Source organism: Heliangelus exortis, chromosome 2, assembly GCF_036169615.1.
Source record: "Heliangelus exortis chromosome 2, bHelExo1.hap1, whole genome shotgun sequence".
NCBI classification, from domain to species: domain Eukaryota; kingdom Metazoa; phylum Chordata; class Aves; order Apodiformes; family Trochilidae; genus Heliangelus; species Heliangelus exortis.
In genome coordinates, this window is record NC_092423.1 from 99,504,677 (window position 1) to 99,527,459 (window position 22,783).

The window sequence follows — 22,783 nt, forward strand, 5'->3', positions numbered from 1 at the left end:
GTTCCTTCAATACCAACCCAGAAAGCACACTGAGAACCTGTGAGACATCTTGGGAATTTCTCTCTTTTCTTTTGACCAGGTGACTTCATAATAGCAGCTATGTGGAAGAATCCTGCCAGTGTTAGGGTCAGAAAGTAAAAAATTAAAATAATTAAAAAAAAAAAAAAAAAAAAGGCAAAAAGAAAAGCAGACCTCTTCCACTGGATCCCAAGCTAGTAGGTTTTAATGGATCCAGGATGCAAACTACCATTTTTTGGCAGGATTCCTTTTTAGATGGATTCCCAAACCAGCTTATGCATCAGATATGCCCCAGGCTCAGCCAAAAGGAAGGGAGGGGAGGTGTGGCTGAGAAAAAGCAGGAAGGGCAGGACCAGTAGAAGCCAGATTCTCATCGGTTCATTGCACACTCAAATAGCTCTGCACTTGGAAGAATTGCTTTGTGCACATCTCTGCTGGTACAGCCTACTGCCACTGGTAGGTTTACTGATTTTTTTCTAAAATTAAGGAAATAATCTTTTTAAATAGGTGCAGGCAAAATATAGAAAACAAAGAAAACTTCTCTTGAAACATTTTTGGAAATGTATCACTTCAACAGCATTTCAGCAACAAATGCTAAAGGATGTCAAATTATGTTTGACCTCCTCCTTCTGTCAAGAAACAAAAAGGGGTGACCAGAAGGGGAAGGTAGTTCTCCTGCTACTTAAGACAAAATAATCTACTTAAATATTCTGGTTCCTCACAAGCTTGGAAAGAGGGAGGGCAAGACCACAGCAAGCTAGGCTTGGAAAGGCAACAGCCTTTGAAAGGAACTCAATTTCAGTAGTTGCTGTTAACACCTAACTATTGTACTGAAAATCTATTTACTTTCTCATCTGACAGAGTAGTTATTTCCTCCTTCTCTATAGTAATATTTTAACTATAAGGCCTTTTTAAGATAAAACATTCCATCTATATTTGGGCATGTAACTTCAAGATTTTTTTTTTTGTTGTTAATATTGAGTGATGGATTTTATCTGATGTGTAAACTCACATTCCTATTTGGATAAACCTGATACTCAAGATTTAATATTTTACATTGGACAAAATGACCAAAATGGGATTAGAGTGTATCTTAATGCAATTTCCTAATGTCTGTAAGGAAAAAAAAAAGTACTTGAAAATTATTTAATAACAACTGAAAGGACACTGGTGCGTCAGTTAGCACAGTACAGAATATCCAATAAAACCAAAATTAAATCCCAGTTCTCATTCTCTTGTACAGTCTAATAAACAAACATGATGATACACCCAGTCAAAAGAAATCACTGTTGTCCACAAGAAAACAGGAAAAGACTCTTTGCAACACTGACTGAATCAAGAAGGGTTGAAAACTTGTAACTCTGAGTAAGCTGCATGATCTAATAGCAGATTCTTAACAAATGTATTTTATGAGCATGGATTTTCCAACATCACAAACATACTAGTAAAAAATATTATGTAAATAATAATGCATATTTAATGCCTTTTTTTCTTTAAATCAGTGCCCAAAAGCAAAGTCCTCTTGAACATTCTTCTGGCCTAATTACCTGGAAAAAGAGTCAGGCAAAATTGATTAAAGGGCTACAAAACACTAATGTGCACATTTTTCACCTGCCAAGGACCAAATGTGGGACAGACACCCAAAACAAGTGACACACAAAAAATTCAGCTCTCAAAATTAAATCTCACAGGACTACCTTCTGTATCATGAATTACAGTGTCCATAACCTTGATTTTATAGCTCAGTATTTCTGTATCCAGTAATTCCCAAGAACACTGGGAGAAAGAGAAGCAGTTTGAGATCTGGCATGAGAACAACCCTGTTTCTCCAGAGGGGCCACCTAAAGCACTGGGGCAACCACTCTTGGCTCTGCCACCTGGACACCCAGGTCACAACCCAGCTTGCAAGGGAGTCACTGCCCTGTCCCAAGCAGCATCCTGGCACATCACTCCTGCCTGCAGCGAGCAGCAGCTCACATCAGTGTGGATTAAGAGGGAAACGTAGACCCAAAGGAGTCATCTATCAGCTCCCAACATCACAAATAACCATGCTTCCAACCTGTTTTAAAAGCTGACTGAGATTCACCCTAAAATCACCTGTTTGTCTGGGGTTTTTTGCCCATGGAGTTCCTATGGGGAGCATTTTATTTTGACAAATAATAAAATTCTGAATTGCTGGTTCCTAAATTTCTTGTGATTTACTTGCATCTTGACTTACTAGAATTCAAGTATCAGAGCTTATTTTTAGCTGAAATATGAACATAATGCAGTCTTAACTTTGCCAGTCTGCTAAACCAGAGTCTTCCAGTCCACATATAAGGTAATGGGGACAAAGCAGAATTTAATTGTTTTTTTCTGTGACTGGTCCAGCTTCAGGTCATCTCTCCTGACTGCATATGACCAGGTTTGTATGTGTTCTAGACATTAACTGTACTTCTTCTGACACATAACCAACCATAAAACCCCACCTACTTATACTACTGAATTTCATTCCCTCCTTTTCTACTATTTTCCACCATGTCTTTCCAGGCACTGGGAATACCTCTCATCATTTTATAATGAGTGAATTATCACTAGCAGCTCGCTGAATACAGAAATTTAGAAGTCCTGTGCCTTTCATTCAGTACCCACAAAAAGTTTGCTTTTTTTTTCCCCCCCTCTCCTGTTCCTCTACCAACACATCCACTTCAGACTTGTGCTTTGTCATCTCTGCCACTGAGGAAGAAGGAGGCCACATGCACATTATGAAATTTCCTCTGAAAACAGATCTTCTGTTCCTCCCAGCATCCAACAAGAAGCTGCTGAACCTTCACAGCTCTACAGCCCTGCAGCAAAGGGGGTGAATTCAGTCTTAGGTAGTGCAAACACCAGTTCAGCATAACCAGAGTTGCCCTCATTGAACTCAGGAGTAATATGGGATTCTGCAACCCCTGATCTGACCAACTGAAGCCAAAAGAAACTTCATGCTTGCAAAGGGCAGAAAAATGGAACCAACCCACCATTAAGGAACTTAACAACAATTTAAAAGCCTTCTAACATTTTGCTTTCTGTTTCCTGGGCATATTTGGTTGTAGGTAATGCTTTTCAAGTTTCCTCTGTACTAGCCATCCAAAACAGGGAAGAAGAAAAACCCACAGAGTAGCCATATTTCAATACTTAAAAGAGAAAAACAAATTCAATGCCAATCACACCCAAGCTGTGGCAGTGAAAGCCTCTTAGCCACTTCTTCTGCAATGCTGACTTAGAAAGCAAAACAGAGGCTAAATCAATACAGGAATGAAAACCTACCACTCCTGCCTATTTGTATGGAGGCTGACAAATGCTGCTGAAGACAGCCGGGATCCAGTCAATCTGCCAGGCACAGCAGGGAACACTTAATTCATGTCTGCAGCTCTGGGCACCATCCTGTAGTGCTACACCAAGTGCTGGCTTACTGCCACAGCAGGGCTGCCTCCTCCAAACTCCATAGCCAAAAGGGAAAAAAAAAAAAACCAAAAAAAAAACCAAACTCAAAACCACCACCAACAAAACCCCACAAGCCCTCTGCTGGGTTGCTTTTTCCATCCTAGGCTGTAAAGAACATCACTTGTTCTTGCTGCAGAAGGATTGTAATTCTGCCTACAAGCAGGGCTGGAAAGGGTAAGGATGCAGAGGGCAAGCAGAACCAGGGAAGTGCTCAGCGAGCACCACACTCCTTCTCACATCAAGGGCTGAATTCAGCTAAGGGTTTTCCACATGGTGCCTTTTTCAAGCACCTGCAGGTGCATAGCAGCACAAGATTTGCTTCCTGACAGCAGTAATCATTTGAATAGATTTCATTCCCATTCTTGAGAAGCTGCTCTCTGACAGTGCATTTGCATGAGTGGACAAGACCAAACTGCTTGGCTCCTCTTGAGGTCAGAGATCCATAACCTTTTTTTACTGGAGTGCCATTAATAGTAAGGACAGCCACAGCTTCTGGCCCTCTGCTAGACACTTTGGTGTGTGGCCAGTGACATAGCTCTGCAACATCCTTCCCCTTCCTAGGGCACGAACTCACTGGACTGGGACCAGAGATTGGACCTTCCCACATCCACTTGCTCAGCAGTCTATTCCCAGCCCCTCTCCAGGTGATGTCTTCTTTCTCCTGTTCTCAGCCCCTCCTGCCCCACAAACCTCTTCAGTCCTGTCCCCACATCCACCTGAAGCACATTCCTCCTCACACTTTGGCCTCTCTTCCTACAACCCCAACCACTGTGGTTCTTTTCACAAAGAGCAAGGTAGACCCGTGCCAGCAACACGTTACCACCAGCCTGTGCAGGAGAGCTCCCTGAACTGCTTCCATAGATCAAGAAAAAACCCACACAGGAAGAGTCAGAGGCTGCCACCATTTTGTCAGTGTTGCTCATTGCACTGCCAAGCTGCTATTCCTCTGCCTGGTCAAGTCTGGGCATTTAAACACCCCATTCCTGTCAACTTTGAGGCAGTGGCTGCTAATAAACAGAAAATCTGTGGTGACCAGAGAAGCAAAGGCAAAAACCAGAAGTGCCAAACAGATTATCCTGAAACATAAGCTTCTCACACAAGAAGTGGTTCAGGGAGGGATACAAAATTCCTGACATTCTCAGCTGGCAAAGGGCGAATGGAAAAATGTTATGCACGAAAGCCCCTATCAGATGCCATTTAGCATTTTATAACCTCGAGTAGTTTTTCCTACATGATTGAAGGCTGCTATTCCAGTTCTCAGAATTTGAAAGCTGAATAAATCAGGAAAGATTTGTCTGTCTTGGACCTACAGATATTTTTTGCCAGTTAAATCGAAGAAGACACACACACATACATATATATATATACATATACATATATATAAGCATTTTTCTCAAATATGTAAAAATTCTTAAAGAGGGGGAAATTGCAACACTTTAGGATAATCTTTTGAAGATATTTTAAATAAGCAGAAACCAAACTTTTGCACCACCACAGAAGTGACCTGTGCTTGGCCCTTCTGAAGTTTACAGCTGTTAAACAAAGGATGCAAAAGGCACTACGCCTAAACCATGTCTCACTGTCAAGCTACACACCCTACAAGTTTGTTGAAGCTTAAGAAAAAAACCACATCCACATGCATCTTTTAAACGATTTACCATGCTTTATTCTAAAACCAGTAAAAACAACACATTCACTTACTAGCTTTAATGCTTCCCATGCTCTTCTTACAAATGCACATACTACCAAATCACCTGTTCCCCTTTCCAACATGCTGGCAGTAGCCCCCCATGGTGAGGTCCTGAGACCATGTTCAAAGAACTACCTCCCCACTGACTGACCTGCAACTGATCAGAGTCACCTATAAAACCTGTAGAGCAAAATTCAGGCCATGTCTTGACTGCAGAAGTAATACATGTCATTGACAGATGGTATTAACTCCTGTCAGGACAGTCTGGTTTTTTATTAGGTTGCTCAGCTTAGGGGAAAAATCTCAGGAAAGACTATGGCAAGGACAAGTCCTCCTCTCAAAGAGTATTTCCCCCCCCTACCTTGTGAGACTATGTCTAAATCACTAAGACAACTACTGTTGCTGAGACAAGAGGGGGCTATAAAGTGCTGTAGATATCTCATCAGTCAGCCTTTTCCTGGAAATGGAGTAAAAAAAAAAAAAAAGCCCCACAACTCAGGATAATTCCTATGAAGGTTTAAACTTAACAAGTAATTGAGGCTCCTTCTATTAAACAAAATTAAAAATCCCAGAGTTCAACATAGTGAATTTTAAAAGGACAGAGATAAATTTTCCTGCCCTAGAAATGTGGCCCTCAGGCTCCCTAACTATTTGCTGCAATAGTTCTCAGCTGGCAAAATGGAAAGCTGGCAGCCACCCAAGGTATTCAAACAAAGCTTTGCAATTAGAAGCTACTTAAAGAGTATCATGAACCAAAATATATGCTAATAAAAACATCATTAACTAACTTGTGAAGAGACTCTACTTAGGGGAGGGAATCGTCACTAACAATAATGTACCTGTTGTGCATTTAAGCCCAGAAATTCATGGCAACAGTTTATAGCTGATGGAGAAAAAGTGAGATAGTGACAAAAAAGTGACATTTGGAAATTAGTGGGGTGGAGGGAAAGTGACTGAAAAACAGAATAAAGTGAGCTTGTCTGATAGCACACCAACACAACTGGGTCTGCAGAGACCAGTACTTAGCCACAGAAAAGCAGGAGGATTTTGTTAAGTATGCTGCCTGTTTATCATTCTCCCTTCCCAAAAATGGGAAAAGAAAAAAAAAAAAGAGATAAAAGGATTAACAAGCTCTCTCCTTGTGCAATCAAAAACAATGTGTATTTTCCACAGTGAGAGCTGCTGGAGAGCCATGTACCCCTCTCCAGGGTCTCCTCTGGGAAGCGTGCTGAGCTTTCACTCCCACCAAGGCTGTGGCAGCAGTGCTTTTGATCTCCATTTTCTGCTGCATTAATGTCATTCTACAGCAGTGATATTTACTCATTATTTTGCACAAAATGGCAATTCTGGTTCCTTCTCTCCTGCCTACAATACGGAGTTTCCTGACACAAAAGAAATAAAACACTACAGCTAATATCCCTATGAATCTGTTTTCCATTATCAGCTTCTGACTGGCTGGCCTGTATATCAAAGGTCCTCAACCAACTCAAGTACTCCTACAAGCTCTCAGTCCCAGTAAAGACCAGCATTTCTGAAGGCTTGTGACATTACAAGTGGCCACCTGGAAGTTGATTTAAGGCCTCAAGGGGGTGCTGAGTCCTTCCAGCTGAGTTCTCTGAGCACCCAGGGCATGCTCCTCTTCAGAAGCAGCTGCTTGAATTTCCAGTTTCTCCAAGCTGACTGAAGGAAGGCAAAGAGGCACATTGGTCCTCACAGAGAATTGCATAAATAAGGTTTTGTGACAAAGATACTGAAGAGTGGTTCCTCTACACTCTCCAAGCTGGCAGTTTCCCACTCTGGTTCTCAGAGAAACTCAAGGAGGAGAAAACTCATAAAAAAAGAGACACTCATAAGCAAGGAGCACAGAAGTGCTGCTGCTATTGTCACCACTATTGTTAATGGTTGTGCTTAACTTTCAAGGATAAGCAAGGCTGTGGTTACAGCTTGCTCCAGGGAGCAGCAGCAGCCCAGAGGAGGCTCCACATAGAATCATAGATTCATTAATGTTGGAAAAGACTTTCAAGACATCAAGTCCAAACATAATCCAACTACCACAACCACTAAACCATATCTTAAAGCACCATGTCTAAATTCTGCTTGAACACCTCCAGGGATGGCGACTTCACCATGGGCAGCCCATTCTAATGCCTCACAACTCCTTCAGTAAAGAAATTTTTCCTAATATCCAACCTAAGCCTACCCTGGCATGACTTAAACTCACTGCCTCTTGTCCTATTGCTAGTTACTTGGGAGGAGAAACCAACACTGGCTTCTCTACAACCTCCCTTCAAGTAGCTGTAGAGAGCAATAAGATCACCCCTAAGCCTTTTCTTCTGACTAAATAAGCCCAGTCACATCAGCAACAGCTGGAACAGCTGGAGAAGCAGAGAGTGCACCCACTCTAGAACAAGCACTCACAAATCCTATGTTTGACCTTGTGTTGGGAAGAGCCAAGGCAAACGAAGGCCACGTTGCAAACGCAGGAAATCCTACACAGTGTTATCAGCAACACAGCCAAACACTGACAAAACTTCCAGCCTTTCACACTGGAATGCAGAGCCTCACCAAAAATCACAAGGAAAAAGGCAAGGACAACAGCTCTCAAAACAGAAACACCACTCAGAAGACATTTCTTAGTTCACTGTGAAAAACAGCAGCAGGCCTAGGAGTTGGGGTAGCCTGGAAGCTTTGGGTCATCACTGTTGTTTACAGGATAAAAAGAAGAAAATTAACAGGGGGAGACATTTGGTCTTGAACAGCAGATCAGAAGAAGCAACACAAAGAAGACAAAGCAACTAGAATCCCAAATACAAATTAAAATGAACAAGCTATTGAGAAGCAGCATGTGTTCAGCTGTAAAATGGGGATGTGCCTGTACAGAGAATGACCTGGAACAGTCTGGGCCTCCCCTAGGAAACTTGTCTGCCTTGGTAGCTAGCACTCAATACACATCAATTTTATTTACTGTATCACTCCAGTTTCCTGGAGGCTTAGTAAAGGACTGGGAATACAGTGTGCAAACACAGAAGAAAAATATCATCTCCGGCCTAAAGAGGTAATAATTCATGGGTGCACATAAATATCTGTAACATAACTTATCTGCAATAGATTCTGAGTAATTTAACAAGGTTTGTGGTGGTCACTGCTCATCGTTGTTGCACACACACAAACACACAAAAAAAGAAAAGAATACAGATGTTTGAAAAACAATAAGCTTAAAAAAATATGAGAGGAAACATAAGGGACTAGATAGGAAGGATGCATTTTTTTTGTCCAAGAGTCAGAGTTCCATCACAGATTTCCTGCCTCAAATGAGGCATCATTTCAGTAAACATGACTTTATTAATATTCACCTAATTTGACAGTCTTCAGATTATTTGGGAAAATAGGTTAATAGCTATATCTAAATGTCAGGAACCGAGTTTGGTGTGCTAAGGGTCCAAAATTAAAAAACAGAAAAACAAACAAACAAAAACCACCTCAAAAATACATAACAAAAGCAGAGCAGGGCAGTGAAGGAAAGAGAGGGGAAGAGAGAGAGAGAGAGGGAGAGAGAGAGTGCAAGGAAACACAGGCCATGAGAAAGAAAACTGAACTTTTGTTACCTCTTGCAATAATTAGTCAGATATCGGCTCCAGACTATGCAGAAATGAAACAAACAAGATTCAAGGGAAGAAATGATGCTGTACTTCAAATATGTTTTTCAATATCCATTTTCCCATCATAAATAATATAGTGAATTACTAAGAGTCAACAGATCTCATCAGGGCCACTTTACATCATTCTGGGCATTGTAAATAAAAGCACAAGCATTTCCTGCTCTTAACAGCAAAAATCTTCATTGCCTGCAATTCACATACAAGGCACGGACACTGCAGTGGGACATGACATAACTGCCTACATAAACATTTCATTTTATCTCAACCTAATATGAGCATAGCTACATTTTTCTATGAACAGCAACAGTGCAATTTCACAACCAAGTCTGAAGATATTTTAAAACGTGTGAACGGGTTTTTCCATGTCTTTCAAACTCAAGATAAATACTAAGAATTAAGAGAATATGCTCTGCAGTCAGCATATCACTGTGCATGATTGCCACTGGGGCTCTTAAAAGAAACAAATGACCAACCAGGCTTACACACAGTCAGTATGAGCTACTGCCTATAAACTCCACCATGGCTTTTTTAAGAAGCCAAAGCTTTCACTTCGTGCACTTGAAAAATCAAGTGGTTCAGATTGCTGGTGCTCATTTCCAAGACAATAGTGACAGACACAATCCATGCCCATATTCCATATGCCAACTCAGGACGACTCCGGAGTCACCACCTAAGCTCAGATCATCCACTAAGCCCATGGGCTGGAAGTCAAATGCTTTCCAGTGTCAATGAAAGCTGCCACACATAAATCTGATAAAACTAGAGGGGAGCTGCGACAGCTTGGGCACTGCCTAAGCTGTCTCAAGGAAAGGGGCTGATAAGTCACACCAGTCTTTTAAAATTCTTTTTAAGGCAAGTGGTATGGTCAGCCTGCCTCTGCATTTTCCCCACCTGTGAAGCAGGAATCTATATATATCATGACTACTGACCTTTGCAAAGCCTTGCAAAGATTCAATAGTTCTTACACCTGAAAAGTCTTCTGATGATGAAAGGTTTAGAAAAAGTACACCAACACATTAAAAGAGATTGGGATAATAAAGGCATATTGCAAAGTAATACTCACCCGTTCCTGACCAGCTGTGTCCCAGATTAGAAATTTATGAAGCTCATTCCCACAAGGCACAGTTTTAGTCATGAAGGATGCTCTGAAATGAAGAAAGCAGAGGAAATTCATAATATGACCGTGACTCTGAATATGCAACATACAGACTTCAGCCAGCTCTGCTTGGTTAGATTGCATATAGGGAAAGTCCAAAACCTTGAAAAAATGCCTACAGGTTTTCTCAGACAAAATATATGATACCTATGAAAGTTTTCTAAAAGAAGGGGAAAGCCTCTGAGGTTCAGAGTGGTCCTGCCATTCATACTTAGCTTCTACTACTTGCTAGCTCCATCTTCTCAGTGATATGGACCTGAGAAAAAGGCATTAGCCAGCATCATACCAGGTAATGAACCACAACTTTGGAGTTAAACCTAGGAGACTGGAGCACCAGGGAGCAGACAAGTCACCTGCTGGAATGCACATTGTGAACAAATGGAAAAACATTCTCTTCTCAACTCAGGCGAACACATCTTTGTGACTTCTTGTATTTTTGGTAGAAAATGAGATTTGTCTGTGTTGCACAGTGTGATTTTTCTTCTTTTAGGAAAAAGAGTTACAGATACATAGGCTTTTTCTATATTGAGGCATTTGAATTGAAAGCTGACTAGGAATTACTCCTTAAATCTGGTAATTTATTTTTTTCCCTTTCTATCTGGATACTGCCAAATAACTTCTGCAGTGATATGGGTTTTTTCTTAGCTCATAAAAATGCATTTCATAGAATGCACTGTTATTACAAAAACATCAATTGACATATGACTGATCAAAACATTTCTTGAGAATGTTCTCCTCTACAGCCATCTTCAAATTACTCAAATTTAATAATGCTGCATTGCTCATAAAAATATTAAGGAATGCAAAAAAGCATTACATTTTCTTTGACTATTTTCAGAGTGTGTGCTTTCAGTTGTCACTTTCCTTAAATCATTAAGCAACACTTTATAGCTTAAAAAACATAACTTTAGAGACTCAGCAGCTACTGTAGATTGCAAGGACTGTATATTTAAAACATTTAACTTGGACAAAATAAACCAAAAAACCTATACACAGACAAGTAATAGCACCTGTGTGCAAGCTGGATTTCATATTTTAATCCTCAAAAAGAAAAATATTTTCCCTCTCCTACCATAATTATGAAAATTTAAAGGCTGGGTGCTTTTTTTTCCCATTTTACCAGAAGACATTTACTTAGCAACAACAGCTGCTTGGGAAAAAGGGCTGCTGATAGCTTAGAAGAACCACTCAAGTTCCCATCAATTCCTTCATTGAAAACAAGTGTCCTTCAGTCAATAATGTTATTTGTTACATGCTTCCTTTTCTCTCTGTCCATTTTTCTCTAGTCATTTCTTTTAGGAGTCCAACATTGTCCTGGAACTTCAGTGTGTGTGACTTCCAGCTGAGACTCCTTCATGCATCAAAAGGCAGAGCTTTGGAAGATACTCTCTAACCCTTTGAGCAACACACAACAATCAATACCAGCCCTTTACAGATTATTTAAAACAGCTTTAGCATACAAGCCAGATCAGCTCTTCCCACCCAAATTATGGCTTTGTGATTACATATCACCTTCCTTTCCCATAAGTGATGAATTTTCAAAATTTTACAGGTAACACTGGACTTGGCACATTTGTTTCTAAGATGTTAAAAGAAAAAAAATACGATTTAAAACCAACTACAGGATAAAGGCTTCTGATGGTCTGACATAGGGAAGCTTGACATTTTTGGAGATGAGCAGGTATGAGTTAATTATATTTAGTTTAAATTACATTCTTCCTATTTTGAGAAAGACAGGAAAATGTAACATGTCCTAAACCTATAAGGAAGCATGTTCACATCTGAGAGAGGACACTGTACACCTTCCAGCCCAGCCTGTCAGGACATACAATGTAGGTACAATAAAGAGCTCCCCACAGTTCTCCTGACTTTACACAGCCATGGGGTGTCCTGGTAATCGTGCAGATCACAGCCTACTGGGGTTGCAGGATTTTAATTCTTCAGGCCCCAAGGATCAGATCTGATAACTCACTAGCAGTGGAAACTAAAGTGATTTTAAACCTAAGGTCCTATGATCAATCTGAAGTGGTGAGGTCTTGAGAAAGCAAAAAGAAAAGGAAACCAAACAAGAAAGACATCTAAGAATCTCTTGGTGTAAGACAGGGAAGAAAACCAAAACAGAACAGCTGGAAGTCACAACACCCAGCAGAGGTCAACACAGCATGGTTCTGGACAGCCCCAGAAAAGAGGTCATTTCAAGAGACACCATTCACAGGAGTGGAATGTCAGAGCTCTGTCAACCCTTCCAGAGTAGAATACACTGCAACACAGTATGTTGAAGCTCCTTCAGTATTGCCAGAACTGGGAGAGCAGAGCAGAGCTGAGCAGCTTTGGGGCAGCCCCAAGCTCTCTAAACAGGTAGTATGAGCTGAAAGCTGCTGAAGGAGACTGAGGGGTTCAGTGAGATTGATAAACTGAAGAAAAAAAAGATACACAATATTCAGAGTCTTGAGAGCAAGCAAAAGAAAGGAGCTCAGCTGAGGGCAATAATTTTAAAAAATGTATAGAAGAAAAAAGATACTATGCACAAGTACATACCCAATTGTAGGACTAATATTGTGATCAAAGTGGTCCTGGACAAATCGACAAACGATGCTCGATTTCCCAACCCCAGTATCCTGAAAATAAAAGAAAGTATGACAGTGAATTCAGGAGACCCTACACATCAATACTTCACCTGAAGAATTAGCCATATACTCGTTTGTGAAATTGAATCCTTTCTAGTGGCAAGTGGAGGAGGTTAAACAGTTCAAAAGAAAAGCAAACATGTTAATAATGTTTTTCAAATGTCATCATTGTTACCAGAACTCCCTGGTCCTCTTCCCAACACTGCCTTCTCCCCCAAATCTTCTATTTTTGGGGGATGGACTTTATATTACTTGTCTTGCTGAGAGTTGCCTGGGAAAAGAGACCAACCCCCCCCCTGGCTACCCCCTCCTTTCAGGGAGTTGTAGAGAGTGATGAGGTCTCCTCTGAGCCTCCTCTTCTCCAGGCTGAACACCCCCAGCTCCCTCAGCCTCTCCTCATAGGATCTGCACTCAGGTCCCTTCACCAGCCTGGTTGCCCTCCTTTGGACCTGCTCCAGGACCTCAATCTCCTTCCTGAACTGAGGGGCCCAGAACTGGACACAGGACTCGAGGTGTGGCCTCACCAGGGCTGAATACAGGGGCAGAATCCCTTCCCTGGACCTGCTGGCCACACTGTTCCTGATACAGGCCAGGATGCCATTGGCCTTCTTGGCTACCTGGGCACACTGCTGGCTCATGTTCAGCTTCCTGTCAATCCAGACTCCCAGGTCCCTTTCTGCCTGGCTGCTCTCAGCCACTCTGTGCCCAGCCTGGAGCTCCCCATGGGGTTGTTGTGGCCAAAGTGCAGGACCCGGCACTTGGCCTTGTTGAACCTCATCCCATTGGAATCAGCCCAACTCTCCAGTCTGTCCAGGTCCCTCTGCAGAGCCCTCCTGCCTTCCAGCTGATCCACACTTCCCCCCATCTTAGTGTCACCTGCAAATTTGCTGATGATTGACTCAATCCCCTCATCTAAATCATCAGTAAAGATATTAAACAGAACTGGGCCCAGCACTGATCCCTGGGGGACACCACTGGTGAGCGGCCGCCAACTGAATGCAGCACCGTTCAGCACCACTCTCTGGGCCCGGCCCTCCAGCCAGTTCCTAACCCAGCACAGAGTGCCCCTGTCCAAGCTGTGGGCTGACAGCTTTTCCAGGAGAATGCTGTGGGAGACGGTGTCAAAGGCTTTGCTGAAGTCCAGGTAGACCACATCCACAGCCCTCCCCTCATCCACCAGGTGGGTCACCTGATCATAAAAGGAGATCAGGTTGGTCAGACAGGACCTGCCCTTCCTAAACCCGTGCTGGCTGGGTCTGACCCCCTCTCCATCCTGTAGGTGCTGTGTGATTGCCCCCAGGATGATCTGTTCCATATCCCTGCCAGGCACTGAGGTCAGGCTGACAGGCCTGGAGTTTTCCAGGTTCTCCTTCCGGCCCTTTTTGTGGATTGGCGTGACATTCGCCAACTTCCAGTCATCTGGGATGTCCCCAGTGAGCCAGGACTGTTGGTAGATGATAGAGAGAGGCTTGGCGAGCTCTTCTGGTAAACTGAGCACTAATTTAGTGGAACTAACTTTTCCACGGCAAGGCAAACAAGTCTGCTTGGTGGAAACTTCACAGAGGCTCCAGGTGGTTTCGAAAAGGCAGGAATCCAAAGATTTGTAGCCCCAGAGATGTGCAGTTATCCCTGCTTTAGGTTGTGTTACTGAACTGCAGTGAAACACCATTACCTTAAATGTAACACAACTTGCTTTCTAGGCTGCAATGTGGCAGTCTGATTCCATTACCAGGAATAGTCTCTTTCTTTTAGTCCCCCTCCCAACAAACAAACAGAAAGGAAAAATAAGAGCAGTTGTATAGAAGAAAAAAGATACTATGGATACTGGATACTGGAATAAAATTCAAAATAAAAGGAGGGTGGGGCCACACAGCAGAAAGCTTTACATCATGCAAAAACACTATTTTAGGCATTAAAGATATGAACAAGTTCCCCAAAATGCAGGATTTTTCAGTTTGTTTCTGTTATTCCACAAAGCCTTGGGTGGTAGTTAGAAGAAAGTAAATTATACAGAGAACGATCAAGGAAGAGGAACAGCAATATTGCTATGTCTCCCACAGAATTGCAAAAAGGCTCCTTTAGAGACAAAAAGGATGCCAGAAAATCGATCCTGACCTTTCCAAGACATTAACAATGACAGCCCAGGGTCCAATCTAACTCATTAAAAAGTCAATGGAAACTTTTCTATTAATTTCATTGGAAGTGATTGCAGAACTACCAGATTGCACCTGGTAGTTCCATTTGTATCCACATTTTAAGACACTTAAGATTAATTTACACAAACTTCTCTAGAAGTGCCAAGACAAGAGAACACATTTTGTTGAGAGCACCACACATACAACTACATATTAAAACATACAAAAAAACCCCAAAAAACAGCCTTTGCCCACTCATAACTACATATTAAAAAGCCTTTGCCTTTCATGAAATCGGTTTTGTGATATTTTGTCTTCTTTTTGAATATGAAATAAAAAGAATACCTGTATTTAGATTTCCTTTTACCATGCTCAAATGAAACTGCATTGCCTCCAGAAGTGAAGTCTTTATAGACAGCACTTACTAGAAAACCATCATTTAAGCTCTCATATTTAATTCAAAGCTGTTCTTAGTCAGCTTAAAAGCCGTAATAAATGCTCATGCTACACAGACGGTTGTTTATCTACTGTGCTCAATCAATAAAAAAAGATCAAAGTGAGAAGCAGTGTTTAAAACCATCCCCACAGCCTTTGATCAACAGCAGCAACACATCCTGTTGCTATTCCCAAATTTTGCCTTCATTAGCCATTCCAGATGACATCGCCATATAACTACTAGACCAGGATGGCAGAATACATTAATAAAAAATGTTTAAAAATAGTTCTCTGCACTGAAACGGAGGATTTAATTATTACGCCGGATTTTGAACGTTGTAGAGAAAACAGAGCTATAAACGACTGGGTGTGAGGAATTACATTTCCCTCTTGTGGGGACAGAGTTTCTGCCACCGTATTTGAAGCTAGCTGTTAACTCCTGTGACCCAATGATGCTTTAGTTTCATCTACTTCTTTCAGCTCCCTTGACAGGTCACACAGAAGGGCAACTGCAATTACATGTCCTAAGCAAGAGGAGCCCTGTCTCTGGCAAGGATGTGGCATCCACAAGTGTGTCTTAAAGCTTAGCTCATCTTCCTGGAAGTTCCTACCTCTTCATCTTACAGTTCCTGACTCTTACTAATGTTTCACATTAATGTTAAATGAACTTCAAAGGTTTCTGTTGCCCTTGCATCCCTCCCAACAAGCATGGCTAAACTTAAGCATGTGCCAGGCACCACACCAACAGCCCTAAAGAAGCTTAGCAGCATTCTTACACTTTGCTCCTGGGGTTGCTTGGACTACAGAGAGGGCTAAATTTACCCCTGGTGTAATGCCAGTGAAATCACTGAACTTGGACCACAAATAAACCTGTCCTTAGGATGACCACGGCTGCAGCCAGTGTCCAGTGCTTCCCAGGAGCCAGGTGGTTTATTGCAGAGGGGGGGTTCAGCTGAAACAAGCACTCCCAGCTTCTGTTTTGTTGCCTGGAGGATACAAATGGTCAACTAGCAGCGTATAATTAGAGCACAGAGAGGAAGGAAATGAAAAAAAAAAGCTTCCAATTTAAGGCAGTGATTAGCATTCCAACACAGGATTTAAAACAACTTAGACAATTTTCAGTCCGCGTTACCATACCCACACCTGTCAAATAAGACATTCACTTGCCTGAAAGCAAAGCAAATCATGGCTGAGGAGCATTTTACAACTTGAAAACTTAGTGCAAATCTTTACCACTAATCAGACTGCATCTTTTACTGACAGGGAACTATCCTTCAGGTCAATCCTGCAGAAGTGAAGTAAATAAAGCATGGTCACTTCAAAGAAGCAGAAAAGGCATTCTCTTTTCAGCAATGAATCTAATTTAACCTCCTTACTAAGGCTGTACAAAGCTCCCCTGCTACCATCTGCTTTGTCCTTTGCTATATGGTCTTCCTCTACTTATATCCATTTTTCTAACATCTGGTAGGGACAACCACCCTTTTTTTGTTCCTTTTTCTTCAAAGGATTTTAACAGACTTGTCAAGCCACATACTTCGGTAACCTTCACGCATGCAGATTACTTCTTTTTTCAGTTCTCAAAGTTCTCCTTTTAGTCGTTTTTTACACCCTCTAATCCTTTTTTTTCCTTTTTTTTTTTTTTTTTTTTTTTTTTTTTTAATTCCATGCTAGTGTACATGTAACATCAAACATGCACCAAGCAATAAACTTTCTGCTTATGTAAAAGGTCACAGCGGTATTGAGCTGAGTGGTTTGGACAAGTTTCAGAAACTGAAAATATGTCCTCAGGAGTTATGTCCCACTTTAAGGAGCAGATCCTGTAATTCTTCAGAAAAATTCTTATCTACTTTCTGCACTATACTAATTGACTCATCATGATCAAGAGCATACCACTCTTGGAGTGGCAAGAAAGGAATAAATATAAAATAATTATTCTGAATCAAGATGTTCATGATGCATTTGATGAGTCACTCGTGCAGCCAACTGCATATTTTGCTTTTCTCCTTTCTTCTTCATATGCCTAGTAGAACACTTAAAAAGTATCAGTTATAAATTGCATTGTACCAAGATAAGCAAAAAAAGTGGAGTGGGGTGGGGAGGAAGGAAAGGAGAAGAAATGTAATCCACAACAAGTGAACCACTATTAGTTCACTAGAAGCAGCAGCTACAATTTCAGAATCTCCCACTGGTCAGCAAAATGGATATGGAAATCTGAAGCTGTATCAGATGTTTCTGCTAAATAGAAGGAAATCATGCAAGCATGACCAATTCCTACTTTATTTCTGTTCCTCTAAAATCCTTTACCCACACACAGATTTAGGCACCAGGATTTTAAGAGCACCAGAATGGAGAGCAGCATGTCACAAAAACTGGTGCTTCCACCCACACTCCTGGCTCACACAGAACCACCCCACTTGGCTCTTCTCAGCTTACATTACTGTAATGGAGATGAGACTGTATTTCAAGCCATCAGAATTACATGATGCTGGCAGCTCATTTGCAGGCAAACAACAACTCAGATGCTGATTTTTTTCTGGCTGATTTGCAGCAGCACAGAGAAAGATTTAAAAAAAAAAAAAAAAAAAAAAAAAAAAAAAGCGGTTCAATATGAGCAATATATTAAAAGAAGAAAACCATTCTCCCATTACAAATATGCAGTTGGTAAATTCCTTTGTCTGTTTCAGATGTGTGTGCATCCTGGAAGAAAAAAAAAAAAATTAGATGCCAGAGAATTGAGCTCTTTAATCAGGATGTCTCATTTATACCTTTCCACAACCACAGGGCTTAGTCCTACAAGCACTTTTCCAAACTGAAAGGAACTACATCCCCAGCACATCCCCAATAAGGATGTTAGTCTTTAGGCTTGATATTATATTAGGTTTTAATAGATTCAGATGGGTCAAGTCCTATTTTGCCATGTAAACTAAGCTTCTCAGGTAAATTCTTTTTACATCTGAAATGGAATAAATGTTGAATTCACAAAAAGTCCACACATACCGTGACTGATGACTAAACAGCAGCCCTATAATTATGCACACTACTGCAACAGCTATTTTATTCTTGATTACGCAGAATCTTTCTGTGCTATGTTAGCACAGAGGGCTTTTAAAATAGATGTAAAATTTGATAAACCATGCAAAAATTCTTTTACGACTCTAGGATTTTGAAAATGCAAATAAAACAAGACTACTAGTTGGCATTTCACATGAGGAAACAGCACATGAAGAATGAACATACTGAAGAAACTGCCTTCTGTCCTCCCACTTGCACAGTAAGGAGAAAAAAAAAAAGAACATCTGGCTGGTAACCACCACAGATCTCATGACTAACTTCCCATTTCAGCTTTAAAAGAGGGTGTAGATACCCTGGAGATGAGTGCCACAAAAACCTGCAGAGGAGTAAAGGAGAACTGAGCTCTGTGAAACAGGGATTCAACACACGGAGGCTTCCCACCAGCTTAGATAAAGCCAAGATTCAGCTCATGGTGTTTCAGTTTGTAGAATTGTTTACAAATTAAGAATTCTGCTTCTTCATAGCATTTCTTGTAATATTCAAGAATCACTGAGAAATGATCTATAGGCAGAGGTCTTATTAAAACTAAGTTTAACATCTGTTTGTCTTACATATCATAAGAAGAATGATCATACTTTAACAGCCTAGAAGGTATTAACACCAAGTGCCCCAGAAAAGCATTTAAAGCCAATATTGTTTCAACAATAAGAGAAACTTAGTGTGACAAGTCTATTCTTTCTCACAAACAAGAAACTCATCTCACAGCTCATGTGGCTTCCACTGAACTCAGCAGGACTCCCCTGCACCTCAAAGCTGGAATCTATCTGCCCCTCAGAGCCCTTTTTGGGCTCTCCAAAAGCCTCCCTGCTAACCACCCTAACCACAAAGGCACCACGGGCATTAGGCAGCTCAGCCCTTCCTCTGAGGATCCCTGATCAAGAGTGTGACCAATGCAGTCCAGGTTGATTTAGTGCAGCCCCCAGGCAGCCTCTCATGGCATAGCTGCTTTATCGTGCTTACAGCTGGAATCACAAAGCTGTCCAACCCAATGAAAACCCAGGCTGCAGGCAGAAGGCAATACTGGAGCCAGCCAGCAAGCTCTTTGGAAGTTTTTTCAAGATTCATTATCATCAAGAAGTGCAGTAAGTGCATGTGCCAGAAACAACCTTGGTCAAATTTGGCCCACACATGATCCCCTTAGTGCACCTTCCAGTGAGATCATGCTGCCTTCAGTCATCTTTCGGACACGGGGTGAGGAGAAGGCTCAATAAAACAAAGAACAAGGGTACAGTCAAAGAATTATCCCACTCTCCTAGAAAAGGATCTGCTTAGAGAGGAAGCTGGCTGTTCCTGATTATTGAGAGAAGCAACAATCCCTGGCTGCCTCTCATATATTCATGACACCGGACAAACTTCTTGGCTGGTTCATAACTAACTGAAAAATAACAGTGGAGACAGTTTATGCTGAAGATTTCCCAAATTAAATTCTCCTCTTTGTTACACCAGTTTGATTCCTGCCAGTGCTACAGCAGAGAGGAAGGAAAGGTCCTTGCCTTGCCCAGTGCAGAACTCTCATTGTTTGAATAATGAAGATGTACACATGAAAATATTTGAGCTGCTACAACACTTGCCAAAAAGGAGAAAACTAGCCTTTATCATCAAAAAAGGGGACTCAAAATCTCTGCAACTGGCCAGGCAAGTCTGAGCTTGAAAGACACAGTTTAAACTTTAGGGGGAGGAAAAAAAAATATCAATGGGTCTTACAAAAAATGCAAATGCAGAGAGACCTTTCACTCTAGTAGCTCTGTAAAGCGCAGCTGGTTTTGACTTGGCAGTTCAGCTTCTGCACATTAAAATAGCTGTTCTTTCCACTGTCAGAATTGGCCACGCTTTGAGTTTTTATTTACAGCTCAATCCCCTTGGCCCATTCCCATTATCCTTAGCAGGACTTCAATGGAACTTGAAAATTCATAGCAGTGTAATCATATCAGAGTGCTGCTAGATGGTTAGCATTTTATTAGCTATCATCAAACAAATTGCTAGGCATGCACTGTAAAGCATTGCTGGGCTTTTACAGAAATGTATGCTCTGCTCTGGTCAAGCCTGGAATCCATGAGGAATGCCACTCCTCGGGCAAGGCCTGGCATGCAGCACTGAGATACCCAACCTGCATCTTCAATGCTTTCAGAAATGCCAGCCCTTAACCCAAAGGCACATGACATGCATGGTAAGGCAGAGTACAGGATTACAGTTGTGTTAAGTTCCATTTGGAGGTAAAAAAAGCAATGAGCTGAAAAACAAAACAAAGCTTTGCAATTTGCAGCCTGCTTTAGTCCTCTGTGCTTGCTGTTAACATTTTAATCATTACTCAGATGATCAGATGCAGACAGCATTGCAATACTTTCCATGTCTTACTAATCCAGTTACAGCTGCTCTGGAAGGCTGTGGCAGCATCTCTCTACCCTCCTACTTCAGCCTCCTACTAGTTTCTCTCTCAGCGTTTGAAACTGGCTTTGGATTTTTATCAACTGTATGAACATACAAGGAAGAGTTATGCACAACAGACCCCTGACTGCAGTTTCCAGGGGCAGCATTTTAATCCAAGAATCACTCTACCCAATAAACTTTTGCTAATCTGAATCACATCCTTCATCCTTCTCTGTATTTGGATATTACTTATTTGTCTGAGGACAGCAGTGTAAGGAGAAATACCTTTCAGGAGACGTGGGTTCTGAGACACCCCTGGGACTGAACTGATTCTGCCAAGTGTCAGGCTTGTCCCAGCAAAAACACAGCCATGCACTGTGGAGCAGGTCTAGGAAAAAGTGCAAATACCTTCTCACTGTATTCAGTTTTTCCATCTGCAAGACTTATCAAGCGAGCAAATCCCACCACAGATTGAAAATACAAGAGCAGCCCTTAGACTGACACATTGGCTCTCAGCTGCTTCATCAACACAGAACTGCTTGAGGCTTCAGCCTGGACCAGAGGGATGCAAGGCTGAGGTGCTCTGAAGCCTCACTTCTGCTGTCAAAAAACCAACCATCTCATTCAGGACACAAACATTTCTTGTAAACTCAAATTTTCACTGCAGCCCTGTCCAATAAGAAATAGATTTTTTCCCCTGCAATCAACATGTGTTTCTCAAAGAAGAGCCCTTTCCTATTCATTTGCTGGCATCCTCTTTCCAGAGCTCCAGGCCTGGCCCAGGGGCATGTCTGCCTCCCAAAGCACCAGCACAACTTTCCAACTCTCAGCCAGGCCCTCTACCAAGTGAGAGGTCTGTTAGTGTTTTTCTATCCTTACCCCATCAACACCACCACCTTTAATTGACTTGATCCATTACCACCGGTACTCTGAAAAGCTTGTACAAGTCTGCCAACATAAGTGTGCAAAAAGAGCCCTGAATGACATCAGACACGGCCTTATGCCATCAGTGATGTATAAGGAGTTCCTGAAAGGGTCTGGGGTGTACTCAGTCATAAAGCAAATTTTTGCAAAGGAAGAACTGGAACCAGAGCTGACCTCCAGGACTGCCTATGTGCTATCATTGTACTTGTATATCATGTACTTTCACAAGTGACAGGTACTTGGACAGATGAACAGTGTTGCTCCCATCAAATATCGGGATTGAGTTCCGCAAAATTCCAGCGCAAACATGGATCTCAATGCAACTGTGTTTTTAGGGGAGGATTAAACTGCAGCGTCTCACTTCTTCAGTAGGAACCCACACAAGTTGTTTGGTTATGCATCAATATGTGAACCTTACAAGCACATCCCTGTCTGCATTTCTGCTTGTTGCATGCCCTCCTTTAAACTAACAATAAGTGATAATACTTTAAGTCAGCTGGTATATTACTCCCATAAAGTTAGGATGTTCTCTGTCACTTCTCACACGGTAAGCCATCCTACACATCATTTCTAACTGCTAGTGTAATTTCAGGCCAATGCTGGTATAGAGCACAAGCTAGCTGCAGAATAAAGCTTTTTTCCTCTGATGCATGTTAAAATCAGATTAACTCTATTTCCTTCTCTATGTGGTAACTGCACCACTTTTTCTCAGAGATATTCTGCCTCAAACCAGGTCAGTCTTCTTATATTAGAATACAGTCCTTCCTTCTAGTATTACAAGGACTCCATTTGGCATAGGAATTCTTGGCTCTTATTCTCAGCTCACTAACAGTTAAATTAAAATAATAATACCTTGATTTTACCTTGTAACAGCATTACTAGGATTTAAATCAGTGATAGTATTAAGTGTTCAGACAGTACAAGACAAAAAAAACATTTAACTGCCTTGAGAGGTAGTGAAGTGCCATCTTCATTTGTTTGGTACTTATATGCATCTTCAATACTGCCTGCATTTTCCTAATGGCTATTTTAAGATACAAAAATACCTGCTGGCCAGAGCTTAATGCTACCTGGTCTGTGAATGTGTAACTTACCACCTGATCCCTCTTCTCAATTTGTTTTCCTTTTGTCCACATCGATTAACAAAACACACACAGTGATTGCCCATCTGCTTTGCCTCACAGCTGGATGAGGCCACAGCCCTGTCCATCTCTCCTGTTCCCAAATAGCCACCA

At 41.6% G+C, this 22,783-nt stretch overlaps 1 protein-coding gene across 2 annotated transcripts in view; it reads right to left on the reverse strand.

Annotated features, from left to right (window-relative positions):
- The window catches only part of RAB31 (RAB31, member RAS oncogene family), a 66,024-nt gene that overhangs the window by 24,015 nt on the left and 19,226 nt on the right, over positions 1 to 22,783 (reverse strand). For both annotated transcript variants that reach the window (XM_071737149.1, XM_071737150.1), the window contains exons 2-3: positions 12,527 to 12,606; positions 9,896 to 9,977 (exon numbers count right to left, since the gene is read on the reverse strand). In XM_071737149.1, the coding sequence (XP_071593250.1) occupies positions 9,896 to 9,977; positions 12,527 to 12,606 (162 nt within the window). The remainder of the gene's footprint in view (positions 1 to 9,895; positions 9,978 to 12,526; positions 12,607 to 22,783) is intronic.